This window comes from Python bivittatus, unplaced genomic scaffold, assembly GCF_059951505.1.
Source record: "Python bivittatus isolate LINGU-HERP-01145 unplaced genomic scaffold, Pbiv_v1 ctg000500_np1212, whole genome shotgun sequence".
Classification (NCBI taxonomy): domain Eukaryota; kingdom Metazoa; phylum Chordata; class Lepidosauria; order Squamata; family Pythonidae; genus Python; species Python bivittatus.
Window position 1 is genome coordinate 1568043 of NW_028277079.1, and position 19450 is coordinate 1587492.

General features: G+C 51.0%; 1 protein-coding gene across 2 annotated transcripts in view; it reads right to left on the reverse strand.

Moving 5' to 3' along the window:
- The window catches only part of FBN3 (fibrillin 3), a 109005-nt gene that overhangs the window by 53795 nt on the left and 35760 nt on the right, over positions 1–19450 (reverse strand). Inside the window, exons 8-14 of one of the 2 annotated variants that reach the window (XM_025173021.2) lie at positions 18316–18441; positions 11550–11702; positions 8750–8947; positions 7370–7513; positions 3418–3537; positions 2651–2776; positions 570–692 (exon numbers count right to left, since the gene is read on the reverse strand). In XM_025173021.2, the coding sequence (XP_025028789.2) occupies positions 570–692; positions 2651–2776; positions 3418–3537; positions 7370–7513; positions 8750–8947; positions 11550–11702; positions 18316–18441 (990 nt within the window). Of the gene's footprint in view, positions 1–569; positions 693–2650; positions 2777–3417; positions 3538–7369; positions 7571–8749; positions 8948–11549; positions 11703–18315; positions 18442–19450 lie in introns of both variants that reach the window. The other variant, XM_088147421.1, reaches the window with a different exon arrangement.

The window sequence follows — 19450 nt, forward strand, 5'->3', positions numbered from 1 at the left end:
AAGGAGGATCCCCTTGTCCCCTGGGATACAGGATGTCTCCAACAACTTCGGTAATGATTGCACTTTGATTTCCATTCTTCTGTATCAATAACCACAAGTCTTAGGAAGTAGGTAGTGTATGCCAGTGTTTCTCAACCTCATCAACTTGAAGATGTGTGGACCTCAACTCACAGAATTCTTCAGCCAGCAAGGCTGGCTGGGGAATTCTGGGAGTTGAAGACCACACATCTTAAAATTGCCAAGGTTGAGAAACACTGGTGTATGCAACTTTCTACAAATAAAATAAAATAAGTAAAGATTAGCCAAAGATCTGCTTTCCTGCCACTTTTATCCCACTTCTGCTCCTATCCTCTGCAACAACATATCGGCCTCATCCCTTGCATGACAGCTTCATTTGCCACGATTTCAAGGCAATTACCTTATTTTTCCATTATCATGTCCTCTGTAAGTTAAAGCCCATCTTAGCCATTTGTGAAAAGAAAGGAAGGTTTGATGAGCCCAACTGAATGGCCCAGAATCCAACAATCCCCCCCCAGCTCCTTCTAATAGGGAGGCCCCCCAACACCCACCAACACAGTACCGCCCGTTGGGGGCCAGCACAAAGCCCAGCTTGCAAATGCATTTGAAACTCCCGTCTTCATTAATGCACATCCCGTTCAGGCACATGTTGGTCGTGGCACATTCATCGTGATCTGTGGAGCAGAGGGTGAGAAAGCAGTCAAGGGGGCTGCCCTACTGACCTCCCCAACACAGGAATCCGGGAGGCCACAGCTACGTGTTGTTGGCAAGCTCACTGACCTTGGGAAACTGGGGGCCAGGACTTTGGGGTCATGGCCCCAAACATGATAGCTACCTTCAACAAGATGGTTAGCAACTCCCAGGTATGGCTATGGTTTTCTTTGCAGAAGGCATCACGTTGTCATGTTTTCTACTGTCAACATTTGATGGTGGCTGATTTGTTTAGAGCATGCAAATTTGGATAATGTTATTTTATTGTATTTTTCTGGGTTTCTGTTCTTTGCTGCTTTGCAAGGAGTAGATCCAAAACGATGGGGGAGAATGATTTCAAATCAATAAAGAGTAAACAGGGATTAACCCTCCTTCCCTCCCTCCTTTTTTTCCCTCCCTCCCTCCCACCTTCCTTCTCTTTTTCCCTTTCCTTTCCTTTCCTTTCCTTTCCTTTCCTTTCCTTTCCTTTCCTTTCCTTTCCTTTCCTTTCCTTTCCTTTCCTTCCCTTTCTTTCTCTCCCTCTTCCTCCCTCCCTCCCTTTCTTTCCTTCTTTCTTTCCCCCATTGTCCTTTTCCTTTCCTTTCCTTTCCTTTCCTTTCCTTTCCTTTCCTTTCCTTTCCTTTCCTTTCCTTTCCGTTCCTTTCCTTTCCTTTCCTCTCTCCTTCCTTCCTCCCTCCCTCCCTCCCCTCCCCAGTTCCATTTGCGCAGGGCCAGGTAATCAGTGGCAGTTCATGACGGGCATAGAGGGGCTGAGTGCAGCTGCCAGAGAAGACGCACAAGACTTAATTGCAGGCAAGTGTCACGCTGTGCGTAAGAAACGGCTCCAGGGCTGGGTCAGCAAATGAGAAATGGGAGATTCAGGCGAGGCTGACCCCAGAAGAGATACCCAGAGAAGGAAGGTTTCCTCCCTGTGCAGACTCATGCCTGGCCGAACAGGTGCCTGGTACAAACTTTAACACCGCTGTGGCACAAATGACCCCCAATGTCCTTTACATTATGATGTCATGATGCCCATACGCCGTCCGTCACCCCCTTCCTGTCTCGCAGACACCTGTGCTGTGGCTGCAGGACGGGCAGACGGACGGCCCGCTGCTCCTTGTGGTGAAGGAGGCCAACTGGGGAGAGAAGGGAGAGTCTGTGGGGTGAGGCTGGAGCTGGGGGCACCAAATGGAAAAGGAGGGCATCAGTTTCCTTCCTGGGGAGGCTACCACGGGATGCACGAAATAAAAGCGGAGGCTGAGGCAGGTGGAGCTGAGGCATTAGCATGTCAATTAATATTCAAACGAGCCCTGAGGGGGGCATTGAGCGATGGGACTCCTAACCATTATGATGGCTAAAATGTCAAAAAGTGACGAGCAAAATTTTGAGTTCTGCGGGATGTTTTTCAGCCTGGGTTAAAAGGGTGTCTGCAGGGCATGATGTTTTGTATGTGCAATACACTGTTGTGGACACCATCTTGACTTTTTTGACTACACCTGGCAGAATCCACTAATACAACTACCGGGCAATTAGACAAAGCCACTGGCCAGAGTTATCCTGGACAGGATCAAGACCAGTTTTGCGACAGGTGGGGGGAGTAGCCCAAAGCTGCGATGGGCGTGGCAATGACACAGAAGTGGGAGTGGCAATGACATGATGATGTCACTGGGACACAAGGCAGGGCCAGGACTTCATTTGGGGGAGGGGGCGGTTTGGTGTGTGAAGCCTAAGTAAAGGTGACACTTCTTTTCCAGGGCATCTGCAATGCTTGGAGCCCCCCGTTTTTAATGTGCAGGCATGATGTGCATAAAATGGTTCTTCTGTTTCTGGAAAGTTTGCTACTCAAATTTGGCCCTGGAGTCTCTGGGCAGAGGATGCGAAAGCGGTGGGGAAGGCTGACTAGGCTCACCTGCTGCCCCCCCGACATCCAGCCCTTCCTTACCTGCGCAGTTCTTCCCGTCCGGCGTGATTTCAAAGCCGGCGTTGCAGATGCACCGGAAGCTGCCATCGGTGTTCACGCAGCGCCCATTCCGGCACATCACGCCGTTCATGACGCATTCGTCGATATCTAGCACAGGACCCAAAGGCTGAACCTGCCGCCTGGAAGAACTGCAGGCGAGCCCGGAAGACGAGCCCTGGGGCAGGAGGCCCCCCTCACGCGGGAGGGGTCCTGCACCCGCAGCCCAACCCACAACCCCGGTCTGGAATGTCCCCAGCAGTTCCTCTCTGGTCAGAACCTCTCCCAGGGAGGGCACTCGGGGGGGGGGGGACAAAAAAATCAAGGAGGTGGCTGCGATTGGGCAATCAAAGGATGTGACCACAACTGCCATCCTGACTTTTTTGACCCCCCCCATGGGTATCCCTCCTCACAATGTTCAACCACAATCCTGTATCCTGAGTCCAGAAATGCAGAAAGAAGAGTTGTCCTTCGTTTTGAAGATGGTGGTCCCACCCAAAGGCCCCCTGAGATCCTTCTGGCTAAAGCATCACCCAGCTGCTCCTTCTCCCACGTCATGGCCATCTTCGGCTCCTGCTCCCCTCTTCCGCATACCCTGGCTGGAGCTGCCCTCTCCCACCCGACGCGCCTGGTGCCAGCTCCTATTCACTGTGGCCTCTCCAAGGGCCCACGCCTGTGCCAGCATGCCCATACCGTCGACCCTCCCCTGGCCCTGATCCCCGAGAGAGTCTCAGTCGCCCCCCTTGACCTACCGATGCAGGCCTGTTTGGTGGGCGTGCTCTGGAAACCCTCGTGGCACTTGCAGTGATAGGAGCCGGGCGTGTTCACACAATCACCGTGTAGGCAGGGGCTGCTGGAACACTCATCCATGTCTTGCAGAGACAGACAGAGAGAAGATATATATATACATATGCATACATATACATACATACATACATACATACATACATACATACATACATATATAAAACCAACTGATTTGAACTGGTTTTATTCTAACCCTGAGCCCTGCAAAACGGAACCCAAATCAACTTAAATTTTGTAACTAAGTTCAGAGCGTTTTGGCCAAATGGCTGCCAGCTCCCTCCCCAGGTTCCCCTCCTGTTTCTCGCTGTCCATTTTGGGGGTGGGACAAATCCATTCCCAGGCTTAGCACTGATGCGAGGGACCCTCCACCGTTTTCACTTGCTGAGAAAGCATGGGGGGGGGGCCCCTTCGGGATGCTGACGTATTTTTGGAAATGAAGATGGCCCTGGAGATGCAACGCGCCAGCTTTTCTTTTTAACTGAATTTTCTTTTTTAAACGAATGCAGAAAAATCAGCTGGGATACTTCAGGGATCAGGGCGGGCTTGTTAAAATAATAAGTGGCTTTTTTTAAAAGTATTGCATCTTGCTGGGTTCTGGGGCAGTTCCAGTATATTGCTTTTTCTTTGTAGGAAGAGAGCTGTGTTAGTCTATGGCAGTGTTTCTCAACCTGGGCAACTTGAAGACGTGTGGACTTCAAGTCCCAGAATTCCCCAGCCAGCATATGTCCACACGTCTTCAAGTTGCCCAGGTTGAGAAACACTGATCTATGAGATCCATAAATCAGGGGGAGTCTGGTAGCCCCTTTTCTGATCAACAGATTTTATTAAAAGGCAGACGGTGTGCCTGCCTTTTAATGAAATGTATCAGAACGTTTCTGCCTTTTCCTAAAAATTGTTGGTTGGAAAAGGGGCTACCAAATGCCTTCTGATTTTTGCATGTGTCATACTTTGGGGTCACGTGAGCCTCATCCCAAGGGAGAATCTTGGGCATTTGGTGGGAGGTTCTGCTCTCAACCGTTCCTGGTTATTTTATCAAATCAGCAACATTCCTCTTTTTAGAAAAAAGGAAAGGAAAAGACTTCAGTCTGTTTTCAGAAGAGGAAAAAAAGCAAAGCAAAACAAACCCTGTTAAAGTAAAATGAAGGTGCAGTTTTTGGGAGGACCAGAAGCCCATTTTTTTAGCATCTCACGTCATCGTATCCTGGCCTTTATGCCATCTTTCCCAGAAAAACCAAACGTTTTCGCCCCAGTAATTTAACTGCATTTTTGAACATCTCCATCCAAATTGCCCATTATTATAATTAACGGACCAAACTTTATTCCCACGCCTGTCATTGGATAAACAGGCTCAGAGAGATTTGGAGGCCAATAAATTGGTCGGTGGGGACATCCTATCCATAAACTAGAAGAACAGCTTCCCCAGATCGGCATCTCCAATGCTTTTAAATCTGTCGACTTGAAAGATTTTAGTTTAACCTGGGCTGCATCATATTTCAGCAATGATCCACACAGTGAATATTACAGAGCATCCTTTAGCGATGATCATAAAGACAAATAGCTGAACGAATTATATTTCTCCTGTAATTTTCTCAGACTATTTATGCATTTGGGGCACATCATGTCTTACAGGAAATTCACTGGGTCTCTAAATCTGCAATTAACCTCTCGGTGCCTCGTCTCTTTGCATGCCCCAGATCACAGAAGGGTAACTTTTCAATCCTCCCATGTTTTGCTCAAACCCAGCAGGGTTGGATTTTGGAGCTTTGGAGGTGGTCAAATCTATTCTCTCAAACCATGCTTCCTATTTATGGAGAGAAATAAATCATTTATCTACTGCAAATGGTATTTCAATCTACCCCTAGATTTAGGAAAATTACTAAATGAACTGCTACTGCAGTTTTTTTCAGGGAGACTAACTGCAACTGAAGATTAAAAAACTTTAAATATTTTTGGGCACTTTAAAGATGAGCCCAGTAACGTAGCTTGAAATGTCGTAATCACCGGCAGATGCAGCATGGTGTAAAAGTCGGGATGTTGCACTGGGAAGTAGGAAGACCTGGTGTGACCCCCCCGCCCCCCCATGTAGCTGATCACTTGACTGATCAAACTGGAATCAGATTACTTCCCCCTCAGGCTAACCTACCTCGCAAGGCTGTGGTAAGATTAAAGGGAGGTAGTTAAAGAATTGTGCACCCTATCCAAAGCTCCTTGAACTCCTTGGAAGAAGAGTAGGATATAATTGTCTTACAGAGCCAAGCATGCTGGCTGGGGAATTCTGGGAGTTGAGGTCCACGCAACTTAAAGGTGCCAAGGTTGAGAAATACTGGTCTATGGAATACCCTCCCAAGATAGGCCCGCCTGGCACCAGCTAACAGGACTTTCAACACCAGCTGAAGCTTTGCTGATTTTCCCAGGCTTTTCAGATTTTTAATGTTTTGTTCCGACTTCGCTGGAATTTTGTGAGGTGCTTGTGTGTTGCCCAGATTTTGAGCTCGTTTGCTGTGTTACATACCGTGCAGGTGTTTACACAATTTTAGGTTGTTTTTGCACTGATTTGATAGCAAGTTGTTTTTTGGCAATATGTTTTAACTTATTCTGCTCCAGCCAGATCAGAGCAAGTGGCGGCCGTTTAGGGGTAACCCGTCTTGGTTGATCTCAAAGAACTATGCAGGTCAGACCAGATTACAAATTGGATAGGAGACCACCAGGAGATGCCAGGCCATAAGCTGGGCTGGGAAGCTAAAAAAGGCAACAGCCAATTACATCACCCCCCCCCTGCACAAAAAATAGGTCCACAAAGTCACCATGTATGGAGCTCCACTTAACAAGCAAACTTGACCTGGAGCTTTGTTATCTGGGAGCAAGAAAGTATAAATGAGTATAAATCCATAAAGACCTGAAGGGCTGGCTGTGAAAGTGAAGCAGAAAACAAGAGCAAGGAGGGTCTGTGGGGGGGAGTCCAAAAAGTCAAGATTGTGGCTGCGACCATCTGGTGGATGGTGCAACCCTTGTAGAAACGGGTTAGGGCTTTGCTTGCAAGTTATGACCGTCATCTGAGTAGAAGGGTTGGATGGTTCGAAAAGTCGAAAATGCTTCCTGAAGTCTCTGTTTTTAGCTCCAGGATCAGTCTTAGTTTGTTGATTTCTCTAGCACAGGGTGGTTCAACCTCGGCAGCTTTCAGATGGGTGGACTTCAACTCCCAGAATTCCCCAGCCAGCAAGGGAATTCTGGGAGTTGAAGTCCACCCATCTGGCTGGGGAATTCTGGGAGTTGAAGTCCACCCATCTGAAAGCCGCCGAGGTTGAACCACCCTGCTCTGGAATACTTTTGTTGCAATCACAAGCGCTCTGAGGATTGACACGCACAGCCCTGGCTCAACACGCCAAACCTAAACCAAAGAGAAGCACACGCAACGGTTGCGTGCACGTAACCTATTTCACCCAAACGGGAGAAAAACATCCCGCAGGGGTTTAACGTCCTGATCTGGTTCACAGACCACAGGGACAGCGTGGCTGTCTCCCACAAGAACCCCAATCGCACACCAGTCCGCTTCTGGCCAAGCCCGCGGCGCTGCCTGGACTGAGATGAGTTAGAGAATCATTTTTAAGAACCTAACTGACGGCTTTGCAGCACTTCCCAGAATCTGTTCCCCTGTTTTGGTTCTGGCCGGGGTGGGGCAGCGGGAAAGGATGTCAAAAAAGTCAAGATGGTGGTCATGACTGCAATGGAAGCTTCCGCGTGTTTTAATGCCTCACAGAGCGGGACTTGGATCACACGGTCAAAGCCACCATCTTGACCTTTTTTGACCTCCCTCCATGGACCTCGGCAGTTCCCACCAAGGCTGCCAACCGCAGCCCAGCCCGAGTACCAGCCTTGGCCTGTCTTTGCACTGCTCACCGATACACTCGCCCCGCACGTCCTGCTTGTAGCCCATGTTGCACTCGCAGCGGTAGCTCGATGGGGTGGGAATGCAGCGCCCGTTCAAGCACAGGTTGGTGAAATGCTTGCAGATGTCAATCGTCTGGTTCAGCGTAGCCGTTCCTAGGAGAGATCCAGCACTGGGGTTGAAGCTGTGAGGAAGCACATCGGGGCCCCCGGCTCTCGGGGAAGGGTCTCCCCAGTGTGGAGACGCCCTGCTTTGCGCACCAAGGCGGCTGACCAAAATTCAAGGTCTTCCTTGGTACAACGCAGCCACTTTTGGGGTTGCTGTTTCTGATTTCACTGAGCTGTGGACATGGGACCATGAGGACTAGAATCTGAGTTTGACAGAAAGGACTTTTAAGGGAAGGCCCAGACAACAAGAAACGCCCCTGCCCCAAACTCTACATAGCTGCTGCCGATGGGCCTCAACTGCTGGTATTGATTTACTTCATTAACTTTATGATGGCCCCCCCTCCAGCCCAAGTGGACATCTGGAGATCTCAGCTTGATTTCATCAACCCTAAATGAAAGTTAAATCCAACCGGTGAAGATTTCTCTCAGGGCACTGAATAATGTCCCCCTCCATCGCATGACCCGTGTCGGGCTCTCGTCTCCAAAGTCCTCCTCGGATGAGGAGAAGGACAAGGAGGAGGCACCCCAAGAGCAAACGCGGGACCGTGGATATCCCAATCAGCAGCAGATTCTCCCCTTTCTGGACTCCCCCAAACTGAGCCAGGCGCCTCCACCGTCCGGTCCCCCAGATGCACCATCGTCGGGGGGTCAGTCTCAGAAGACGGAGAAGCGGAGGGCTGCTTGGGAAGGCCTGCTTGGAAGTGACCTGCTGACAGACTGGGGCCAACTGTGTTTGGGGGTTTGGGGATCAACCTGAACACGGCAGAGTTGCTGGAAGGACCCCCATCTGTGAAGGGCTCCATGACTCTCTTGGTGAAGGATTCCTTGCTACAGAAACCTCCCAGGGCATCTGTGGGAAAGGCGTCCCCAAAAATCAAGTTCAGCTTTTTGCACCCCCATGAAGAACCATGGCCTTTGGCTTCGGCTCCCCTCCTGACCCCCCAACTGGCCTCCTCCTTTGGACCCTGTTCATCCAGTGAGCTTGGTTAGGGTTCCAAATTGGGAGGGCATTGAGGATGATTCAGCCGGATGGCATTTGGGCACCCAGGACCCTGAGAGGAAGCCTCCCTTTGCGAGGCCTGGGCCAGAAGCGCCAACTTGGATGTGACCTTGAGGAGTTGCACATCAGCCCCAAGACCTCAGCTTGTCCCTCCCTGGCCCTGAGACCCTCTTCAATCCCCCAATGCTCTGCTTCTGCTCCCTGACCCAGGCACCATCTCTCACCAATGCTCGAGCTCCCGGGGCCCGTCCCTGGCAATCCGGGGATGCCTCCTTGTCCATTGGCTCCGTTGGGCCCAAAGCCCCCAGGACCGCTCATCCCCGGCCCAGCTCCATTGGGACCAAAGCTGGGGAGGCCGGGAAAGGTTCCAGGGAAGCCAGGAACGACAGGGAGACCCTCGATGCACAGCCAGCGGTATTCATCTGAAAGAAATGAAGGTGGATCACCATCGATTTTTCCAGTTGTTTTGTTGATTCCCCCATGCTGGCTGGGGAATTCTGGGAGTTGAAGTCCACCCATCTTAAAGCATGCTGGCTGGGGAATCCACACATCTTAAAGTTGCTAAGGATGAGAAACACTGATTTAGAGGAGAGGGTACAAATGGAACTAAATGCTGGATAAACTTATTCCTGGCTGAAACGCAGGTGGATGAATCAGGCAACATGGGACCTTGTGCGCGCAAACATAGCGGTTCCCGCAGAACTGCTCTTGGTGCAAGTGATACCGTCTGGAAACCGTCTTGCCCATTTCATGATGCTTCCTACATTTCTCTCTCTCTCTGTTTTTTTTCTCCCAATGACAGCATGACTGGAGCAATTTATGCTTTTTGGGAGCGAAAAAACGAAACCGAAGAGAATCGCCTCGAGCAGAGAACGGAGACGTCTGCAGAATCCAATGCTTTCATCGAAACGACCAAACCGTGCGTCGTCACGGGGCTCGCTTTGTCATTTGGGCATCGGATCGTGCGGACGCCTCCGGGATCGGAGCTGAAAAGGTCTCCCAACCAGTCTGCCAGTTTTCCTGGACGGTGAGAATAGAGAAGGAGGGAGGGATGGGATAAGGGAGACGGTGGGTGGAACATCAGTGGTGATAAAAATGTGTATTTGAGGAGAGATGGAAATGTGAACACAATTTGCCAAGCCATACAAAGCTGAGTGATAAAAATCTACTTTAAGCAGAGAACATCAATGTGGAAGGAACATCGAAATATGGGAAAGATGACTGTGATGATGACACTCACCTCCCAAATGGGTGCCGATTGATTCAAGTGGTTTAAAGAAAGAAAAAAACCAAAATAATAATAAAACCAACTCACAACCCACCAGCATTTCCATCTGTCTCACAAACACACTAAGGGGAGAGGGACATAGCTTGTACTCCTGCACACTGAGCCCAGAGACACTCCTTTCGAATCCATCACCCACAGGGGTGAGCTTGGAAAAACCTCTGCAATCCTCAGTATGGCTCCCCCCATCGCCCTCCAGATGCACTACAGTTCCCATAGTCCATAAACCCCCATAATCCACCCTGGTCAAATGCTGGCTGCGGGTGATATAAGTGGACATTCAAGACCCACTTAAAACAGCCGCGGAAGACCCAAGAAAAGAAAAGAAAAAGGAAAAAGAAAAAAGAAAAAGGAAAAAGGAAAAAGGAAAAAGGAAAAAGAAAGAAAAAAGAAAGAAAAAAGAAAATGAAAACAGGTCTATTTCAGATTTATCTAAAATCCATTGCTGGTGCACTAAAGCTAGCCCGCTGAGAACATACATCGTTTTATTTCTGGATCGGGACTCATTTTTCACTCCAGATCAAGGCTGACAAGTCCTCAGAAGCTATATCTCTAAGGTGCAGGGCTTGACTCTTTGCATTACAAACCGAACCCAGCGTGGGGTCAGTTCCATCACAAGAAACTGCAAGACGGCAAGATTTTTATTTCACTGCTTGCAATCTGCGACCAGCGGTACTGTAAAACAAGACTTTCTCAGATTCCTGGCTGTAGATTAAAAAACAGAATTTGTGTCAACCACAGGAACCTTGCAAATCTAGGTTGCAACTCTGTAACTCAGATGCTTAGAGCTTCTCTCTTCGAAGCATTAATGTAGCCGTGTTTTGGCTATCTTTGTGTGCGTACACTGGCATGGCTCCTTTGCTTTGGTGGGACTTTGTGTCTCTTTGGAACTGAAGATTGCAGGCATTAGAGCAGTGGTTCTCCACCTCGGCAGCTTTCAGATGGGTGGACTTCAGCATGGCTGGCTGGGGAATTCTGGGAGCTGAAGTCCACCCATCTGAAAGCTGCCGAGGTGGATAAACACTGCATTAGAGACATCAGCTCTTTTGCTGACAACTGGCAATCTAGGAAGGAGAAGGAGAAGGAGAAGGAGAAGGAGAAGGAGAAGGAGAAGGAGAAGGAGAAGGAGAAGGAGAAGGAGAAGGAGAAGGAGAAGGAGGGGGAGAAGGAGGGGGAGAAGGAGAAGGAGAAGGAGAAGGAGAAGGAGAAGGAGAAGGAGAAGGAGAAGGAGGAGGAGGAGGAGCAGCAGCAGCAGCAGCAGCAGCAGCAGCAGTCAACAGCAGCTCAAGACAACTAACAGGTTTGGGTAAAGCCTTTGAAAGATCTCAAAAGTTATTAGTGTGAATCAAGAACTTACTGTATCTTCAAAACACTGAAGCAGCCGCATCCTTTACAGGTTGGACTAGGCTGCTTCCAAAGCTGTCCCCGCTTGTCTGCCCTTACACACGCAGCTGCCGACATGTCCTGCTGGGACTGCCCGCAAAGCCAAGGAGCCATGCCACTGTACGCGTGCCAAGAAAGCCAAGGACCCCTTTTGAAACAGCTGCACCGGCCTTGCAAAAGACACGGCGGCTTTGAGAAGAGAAGCTCTAAGTACCTGATCCCAGTGGAATAACTGCAGCAGCTGTGCAGCCTTCGTGCTGCGTAATGAATCCTTTTTCCTTCTTTCGGCCTCTCCTGGAGCGCGACGGTGCCCTGAGTCCCCAGAAGAGTTGCGAGGTCTTTGGCGGTTTGCTCACCTGATCCCCTGACAGGGCACATCTCCGGTGTTTGCCCAACGGCCCAGCAGCGCCCGGAGTCACAGCAGCACTGCATCTTGGTGTAGTGGCCGGGAAGCTCCCCCGCGCACCGTCCACCGATGAGAGCCGAGAAACAGGTGCCGATTCGCTGGTCTGTGGCCAGGAGGAGGACAGAGGTGAGCCGAGAAATGGCCTGGGAGGCGTGTCTGGGGGAGATGATGGTCCCCCCACTCAGCATTGCTGGAGGACAACCCTTGCATTCACCGTGCTGGCTGGGGAAGATGGGAAATGGAGCCCAACACCACCCAGACAGCCTGCAGTTGGGGAGTTCGCTCAGGCAGGAATTGCACGCAGGAGACCGCAGCCCCTCTCCCGTTGTGATGGAGGGAGGCGGAGCCTGCAGGGGGCGGCTTTGGGTTCAACCACCTGATTTTGGCAGCAGGCCACGGCAGAGGGATGTGTGGTGGGCCAAAATGTCCATCTCCTGTTTTTTTATGAATGGCGGAATACAGAATGGTAGAGAACGGGGCAGGCAATTCGGAAGGTCTTTCTGACGATAAGGCGAGGGGTCGTTTACAGTCGGGGCAAGAGCTGGGCCACTCTCGAATGGCTCTCTTTCAGGAAATGGAGAGAGAGGTTATTGGCCGCCTCATCTCAATGCCATGAACGCAGCGACTCCTGCAAGGAGGGTCCCAAAGCCCAGAGGCGGCCACAGCTGTGCAATCAAAGCTCTGCTCCTCTGAAGGTCTGGCAGAGCTGGGTCTTGATGACACATCTGTGGCTCAACCCCTGGCGTGGCAGCAGGTGTGGGACGTGGGCATCTTGGGGAGGCTGTGGGCCAGACCTGCGCCCCCTCCCCAGAAGACTTTGGCCTAGCCTTCCCCAGCCTGGGCATCCTCCAGATCTATGCTTCAACTCCCAGCATTCTCAGCAGCAGCCATGTTGGCTGGGGAATTCTGGGAGTTGCTCCACCTATTTGGAGGGGGCACCAGGTTGGGGTAAGTTGCTTTCCACGCAGAAAGTCTTGGGGGGCTCAGAGAGAGCATCCGTAGGCACACTTGAAGGCTGTAGAGACAGCAAGGAAATTCTCTAGACTGGTGTTTCTCAAAGTGTGGCCCTAGGAATTCTGAGGGCCCCCCAAGACCCTCTCAGGGGTTCATGAAATCAAAATTATTTGCCTATGTTGAAAGATAATATGATATTACAATCCCATCAAACAGTCATGAGAAGTGGTAGTGCTAGGCAGCGAATGTGTCAGTTTTAATTTTTAATATGCACAGTAAATATCGAAAAATATAACCCGAACAAACAAAAGCTCTTTTGGGTCTTCGCTATTTTGAAAAGCGGAAAGGGGTCCTGAGAGCAAAAAGTGTAAGAAACACAGCTCTTGACCAAGCCTACAGCCTACCAGCATTCGGGGGCTTATTTATACACCTCCTTTGGTTGCAGAACCAAAGAAACCAAAACCGACAGAAGAGAAACATTTGGAAATGTATCGCTGGAACTCGGGGTCGTTTGAATGCAGCTTGACTGCGAACCGAATGAAATCGAACGTTGTTTTTGTTCTGGTGCAGCCGTCTCTGTGGGGCTTAGCGAAGATGCTCCGTCCAGAAAACTCTGCACTCCGCCGGCAGACACGTCCGGCCACCAGTAGCGTCACTTTCACTGGCACCTTGCCCCGTCGTGCGCCTCTGGCACCCAGTACCACAAAGGACTCTCCCTCCACCCGCCTCCCACAAGCGAACAGCAGCTTCGGAGAAGCAAATTCCCCCCGTCTTCTGCCGACCGCGAGCCTATCCAGCTACAACTCTGTGGTTCTGCTGCCCTGAATTCTCACTGGCCAGGACACCACCGATTGCTCTGGTTCAACAGCACTTCTGAAAACCTCGGCAAATCTCACACGCAACCGACTCCATTGTCCCACGAGCGACCGGGAGAGGTCAAGACTTTGCTTACTATCACGCAGCAGCGGAAAAGCTGCAGTAAATGACACAGCGGACTCCTTTAGAAACAGAATTTGGGTTTGGTTTGGTTTTCCAAACAGAAACACGCGGAAGACTCCCAAAGCATCAGCACCGCTTAAGAAACAGGAGGCGCCAAGCAGCTGTTTCTCCATTTTTAGATAGTTCGTCTATACAATTTCCTGCATGCGGTGGACGAAAATCACGCTGGGCCTGTCTGGAAAGACTCCGCTCCTCTAGGAAAAATGCAACGTTTTGAACTGTTCCTATCAGGGCTCCGGCTAATCCTGAGCATCACGGCAACAGAGGTATCTTAGTCGCCAAAGCTGAAGGATGCTCAGGGGTCTCCTGGGTGCTCAGCTATCCTGGGGAACAAAAGCCCCTTTCAGGAGCGGAACGTAACTCGAAGACCCACCGGGGCGCCTCGCCAGAAAAAATATTGTCCATCCCAGCGAGTGACAGCACATTGACGGCACATGTTCGCTCCAGGGAACCGGCCTGCCGCATGACGTAGCCCAGTCAGCCACGCAAAGACCTCCTCGGGGAGACTCGAGTTATTTTTAAAAGCTGGCTTGCCTAATTAAATCTGCCCGGCATTTGCTAAATGTTTGGCAGCCTGGAAAGGCCTTCAGGGTCCAGATGCCTCATACAATCCCCCCCACCCCGCCCCGCCCCACATAATCGCTCTTCCTCTCCTCCTTCTTTGCTCAGACAAAGAGAGACAGAGAGAGAGAGAGAGAGAGAAAGGGGAAGGCAGAGATCCCAGCTGGCCCCAACCGGGTGCCCTCCAGAGGTGTCCGGATTACCCAGAATTCCCCAGCCGGTTCTAGAACATCTGGAGCGGTCCACAGCAGGGAAGGGGGGTCTAGCTCGTGTTTGGCTTGCACTGGACCAGGATTCAGGGTCTGGATAATGTCATGCAGGGGATGGGCCGAAATGTGGGGCTCTCTGATAAGGTTTGGGGGGCCCATGGGACACTGAGGGCACCCTCGCGCACTGGGCCGGGCAGCACCTCTATCCACGGAGCTGTTAAACCCCTTTAGAAATGGCAGCAGCTTCCCTTGGGACCGGCGGGGGATCTGCGGGGTCTCCCCACCCGGGAGACGCGAGGCGAAGAAACACCGCTGCCTGGGGCGTCTGCAGGGCGTGGTCGAAAAAGTCAAGATGGCAGCCCCAATCAAAGCCCTGCCTGCTTTTTACGTGCAAAAAAGGAGCCTTTTTTTTTTTAAACCATACCCAGAGACACCCTTGGCTGTGGAGCTCTAATTCATTCTCCAAAGTCTCCGATCCTCGTGGCTAGAAATAATACCCACGGCAGTCACAGCCACTGCTGTCGGGTGGGCAGGCCACATACATCACTTGAGCCAATGCACAAATAAGGCGGCTAATGACGATATGAGGCCCCTTCAAGCGGATTTCTGGGGATTGGACGGACGCGCGGAGCTTTCTCAGCCATCGCACAGAAGTGGTCCACTTTCGCCTTCTTCTGGCCTACAGTTTTTCACCTCCCAGCCTACTCCATAACCTGGGGCTTTCTGGTGGTCTCCCATCCAAGGACGGATCAGGCCAGACCCTGCTTAGTGCTATCAACATCATCTCTCTGCATTCCCCAAGTAAACAGTCACCCTGAATCGAGACCCACTCGGGTTTGCTCTCGTCTTCTTCTGGGAGGCTTTCTTCAACTTCCCGTCTGGGATTTCCAAGTGGTCTCCTATCCAAGCACTACAACCGCCCCCCGCTCGACTTCTAAGGCCAGATGAGGCTGGCAGGGGGCTGCTGTTGCTGAGACCCTGAACGAACGGGCAGAGCTCCATACATAAAACGGAGGAAGCCGAACTGACTCCGGCTGCTTCTCCGTGGAGCGCTACTCCTGCTGCCTGGCACCTTTTCTCGGTTTTGGCCTCTGGCCCTTCTCAGCCTCCCTGCTGAGGCCTGAACCCGGGAACCTTCTCTTTGCAAACAAGAGTTCCTGCCCTCTCACTTGTGGCCAATGTTCGCCCCCAACTGGCCCCCCAACCATTCCAACATGCGTGCAGGGCTTTTCTATTAGCGGTGCTAGTTCTTCATTCCCATTTAAAGGAGAAATTGTTTCTCTCTCACGCTCTCTCGTTTACATGCCTGGTGCCCAAGCGCTCCTGTTCCCATTCAGGGGGATAGAAACCAGATTAGGAGTGGAACGAGCCCCATTTAATACATCCCAGGATTTGGGGCTGGAGGCAAAGCTTCCCTGGCCCCCGTTGCAGGATGATCTTCTGAAAAGAACCATCATCTTTGCCCCCACCACCTCTCCCTGGCAAAGGGCTGCCGATTAGGGGACGTCACCAGGTAAAGTGTGGATGATAAAACAGAGAAGGCCGTTAAAGTGGAAACACAAATGCTAAGCCAAGACAATGGTCCCATAGTGGCTGGCTGTCCCCGGTCCGATTTTCCATCTTCTTGGATTTTCCTTTTTTAGTATTGTTCTTAATTCTAGATGTATTATGTATTTTATATATATTTATAGTTTTAATGTTTTTTGTAAGTCGCCCAGAGTCCCCTATTGTGGGGGAGATGGACGGGGGAGAAATCCAACAAATAAATAAATAAATTAAATTAAATGACCTGGATAATGACTTTTTACTGGATTTACGAAAGGGGTTTGCTAAAGCCGCAAAGAAGCCTTGGAGATGCGAAAAAGAAAAACGGAAGAGAGACCAACTCCTACGACAACATCTGAATGAATTAAAGATCAAGATCGTCAGCAGTAAAAGGAAGGAATATAAAGTTGGTTTGTTTGACCAAGGTTAAAATAAGACACGTTTCTATAAGGCTCTGGTAACCCTTTATGGACTTTTTGCTGACACCAGGACTGAAAAGTCGATGATTTATGGATTTGCATATAGATAAGGGATGGATTATGAGAAGAAGAGATATTTGTAACCTTACAGAGGGTGAAGAGTTATTAAGTTTGTTTATACTTGTGATGAAGATCGGAAGTCACTTCTTTATATATTTCTTTTCTCTTTCTCTTTCTTCTTTTTCTTTTTCATTTCTTTGCACTTTTTATTCTTTCTTTCTCTGAGTTTAATTTGAATTTGCTTTTATCACTGTAATTAAAATCTTTGATAAAAACCTTCGTAAAGGAGGCCTGGGGTAGGCTCTCAAATCGAGGGGAAGCCGAGCATCTCCTGCACCCGTTTTCCCTGCCTGGAGGAATTTTCTGGGGGAGGCAGTGCAAGGAAGACCTGCACTTTCCCTCGGACTACATTTAGTCCTGGGCACCAAGAGCCGAAGAGTTGGGAGTGGTCCTTGTGGCAATCGCGGCTGGCCATGGAGAGCCCTCTGTGGCCGATTTTGGTGGCTTTAAAATGGAACTGGACCGATTTAGGGGGAGATTGTCTGACGGCAAATGTTCGAATTCCAAAGAGCCCTCCCCAGCATTCAAATCCTCCTATCGGTGGAGGTTTTTAACCGGAGGCTGGACAGCTGCCTCTCCTGGACGGTTTAATTGGTTTTCCTGCATGTTGCAGGGGCTTGGACTAGATGACCCTCGAGATCCCTTCTCCCCCCCCCCCCCCAAATTCTATAAGCGTCGTTGGGCTTTCTTGCTCAAGTGGCCTGGGCTGGAGGGCCCCAGAGTGTCTGTCCTTCACCCTCCCTGTAAATTAAAGAAGTTCGCCCAGGTGCTTTCTCATTCCCAGCACGGAAACGTCTGGGGCGTTTCATTTATTTTTCTAACCGGCCTGCGAAGACTTGAACTTCGACAGATGTTGGCTTGTGCCTCTCAACAAACGAAATGCATCGGTCTGTCTCAGCTGGGAGGCTTTGTTCACCTCTGCCTGATCGAGGGGGGGGGGCAGTTTGGGATCAGGGCGGGGAAGGCACCGGTTTAGGGTGGCTTATGAACTGAGGGGCTTTGGAACAGCTGCAAGGAAAGGGGGGTGGGTTCCCGGCAGCCTGGCGAGAAGAATTACAAGGAAAGTGAGGAAGTCATTAGAAAAGGAATTTCTGGTTAGGACGGAGGGGTGGGGGGAGAGATAAAGCATTTAGCAAAGCCTGCATTCCATATTTCCCCCTAGAATACCAAAGAGGAGAGCGGGAGCTTCATTTGCAGAAGACTAACTGATGCTGCCCCCCCGCAAGGCGGGCTTCTTCTGCATTTTTAGGAGCACCTCAGCTTGCAAAAAGCAGGACATGATGCTTCTACAGAGAAAAAGCACTGGGACCGGAATTTAGGTTGCTAAGTGATGCAGTCATCAAGCGAATCATCACAAAACTGGACCCAATTTTAGAATCTTTTTTGCAGCGGTCGTTAAGCGAATCACGCAGTTCTCCATTGATTTTGCTTGCCAGAAGCCAGCTGTGACACATGACCGCAGGACCCTGCAACTGTTGTAAGTTTGAGGATTGGTCGTAAAACTACTTTTTCAGTGCTGTCATAAGTTCAAAAGGTCACTAAACAGGGCAGTCATTAACTGAGGACTACCTGTGTGGGTATACTGAGATGGACACCCAACTGCCTGCACCACCACATTCTGGGTCAGCTGAAGCTTCCAGATGTTTTTCCAGGGCAGCCCCATGGAGATCACATTGCAGTAATCCACTCAGGAAATGACCAAGGCATAAGTGACTGGGCGCAGTGCCTCCAGATCCAGGAACAGGCACAGTTGGTGCCCATGTTGTAACTGCGCAGAAACCTTCTGTCCACCGCACCCAGCCGGCTCCCACCACCCAACCATCACATTCATAAAATGATCTTCCTGCGCCCTTGGAACTCCTTGCCACTTGGCAAAGTGGGGCGCAGGCAGCATTCGTCTCCCTCTTACCCACACAGCGGGATCCATCTGGGCTGGTCATGAAGCCTCGCGGGCAGGCACAGACGTAGCTCCCCACCGTGTTCGTACACTCCCCACCGTTGCAAGCGCCGGGGATGCTGCTGCACTCGTCCGTGTCTGGGGAAGAGGATTTTGCTGTCAGTGGGCTGCGCACGAGGATGCCTACCACTGGAGCCAAGTGACAGTGGAGGACCTGCCCCGGGTGGACAATTCACCTCGAGGAGCCGAGTCTCAGAAACAGCCGCGAGGAAAGAGGGCGGCAAATTTCCAGCGAGAATTAGCTGGGCTGCATGGCGCTGAGAGCTAGACTGCTCTTGAACATGGAGCTCCATTTAATGACCACAGCTAATAGTCACTGATGATCTCCCCCCCATAAGAATGTAAGAGCCTGTGGGATAGTCAGTGGCAACCAGCACCCTCTTTCTATCGCCCGGTGGGAACTGCCGAGAAGTGTGGCGCAGCACCAGCTAACCATCGTTTGCCACCTGATAAGTCAGAGGCCTGAACAGCAACTGCGGCACAATCTTGCAACGTGATCAGGATTCCAGCCAGCTGTGGCCCTTCTCTGCCAGACCCCACGCCCCCCGTTTCGCCCCATCGTTCTCCGTTTCCCTGGGGGACTCTTTAGGGTTGGGTGTCCACATAGCAAGTTCTGGCTTTCCTGGTGCCACCTCAAGACCCTCTTCTTGTTAGACTGCTGCCGAGCAGACCGGTGCAGATCCTCATCCTGGGGAGGGACGAGGCTGGCGGGCTACCTGGGGGCTCCCAGAGAATGAGAAGGAGCTCCCTGTGCGGCTGCTGCCGAAAAGACCTCTGCCACGCTTGGAATTTTAGGAAGGGGATGGAGATTGAACTGTGCCCTGAGACAACTCGATGGTGGGGCTGGGCTCGGAGGGTCCGAAGGGCTGGAATAAGCGCAAGGGGCCACTAAGGGGCCCGGAAGGCCCTTCCTCCAAGGAAAGCTGCAGCTGCGGGCTCTTCTGCTTGCGATGATGGGAGGCTAAGGCAGCCCCAGTCAAAGTCACAGACTCCCGCGTGGCCGAGAGAAGGTGGAGGCAGACGGGGTCTTCTCTGCCCTCTCTCAGTGCCAGACCTCAAGGTCACGGAAATGATGCGCAAGCAGATT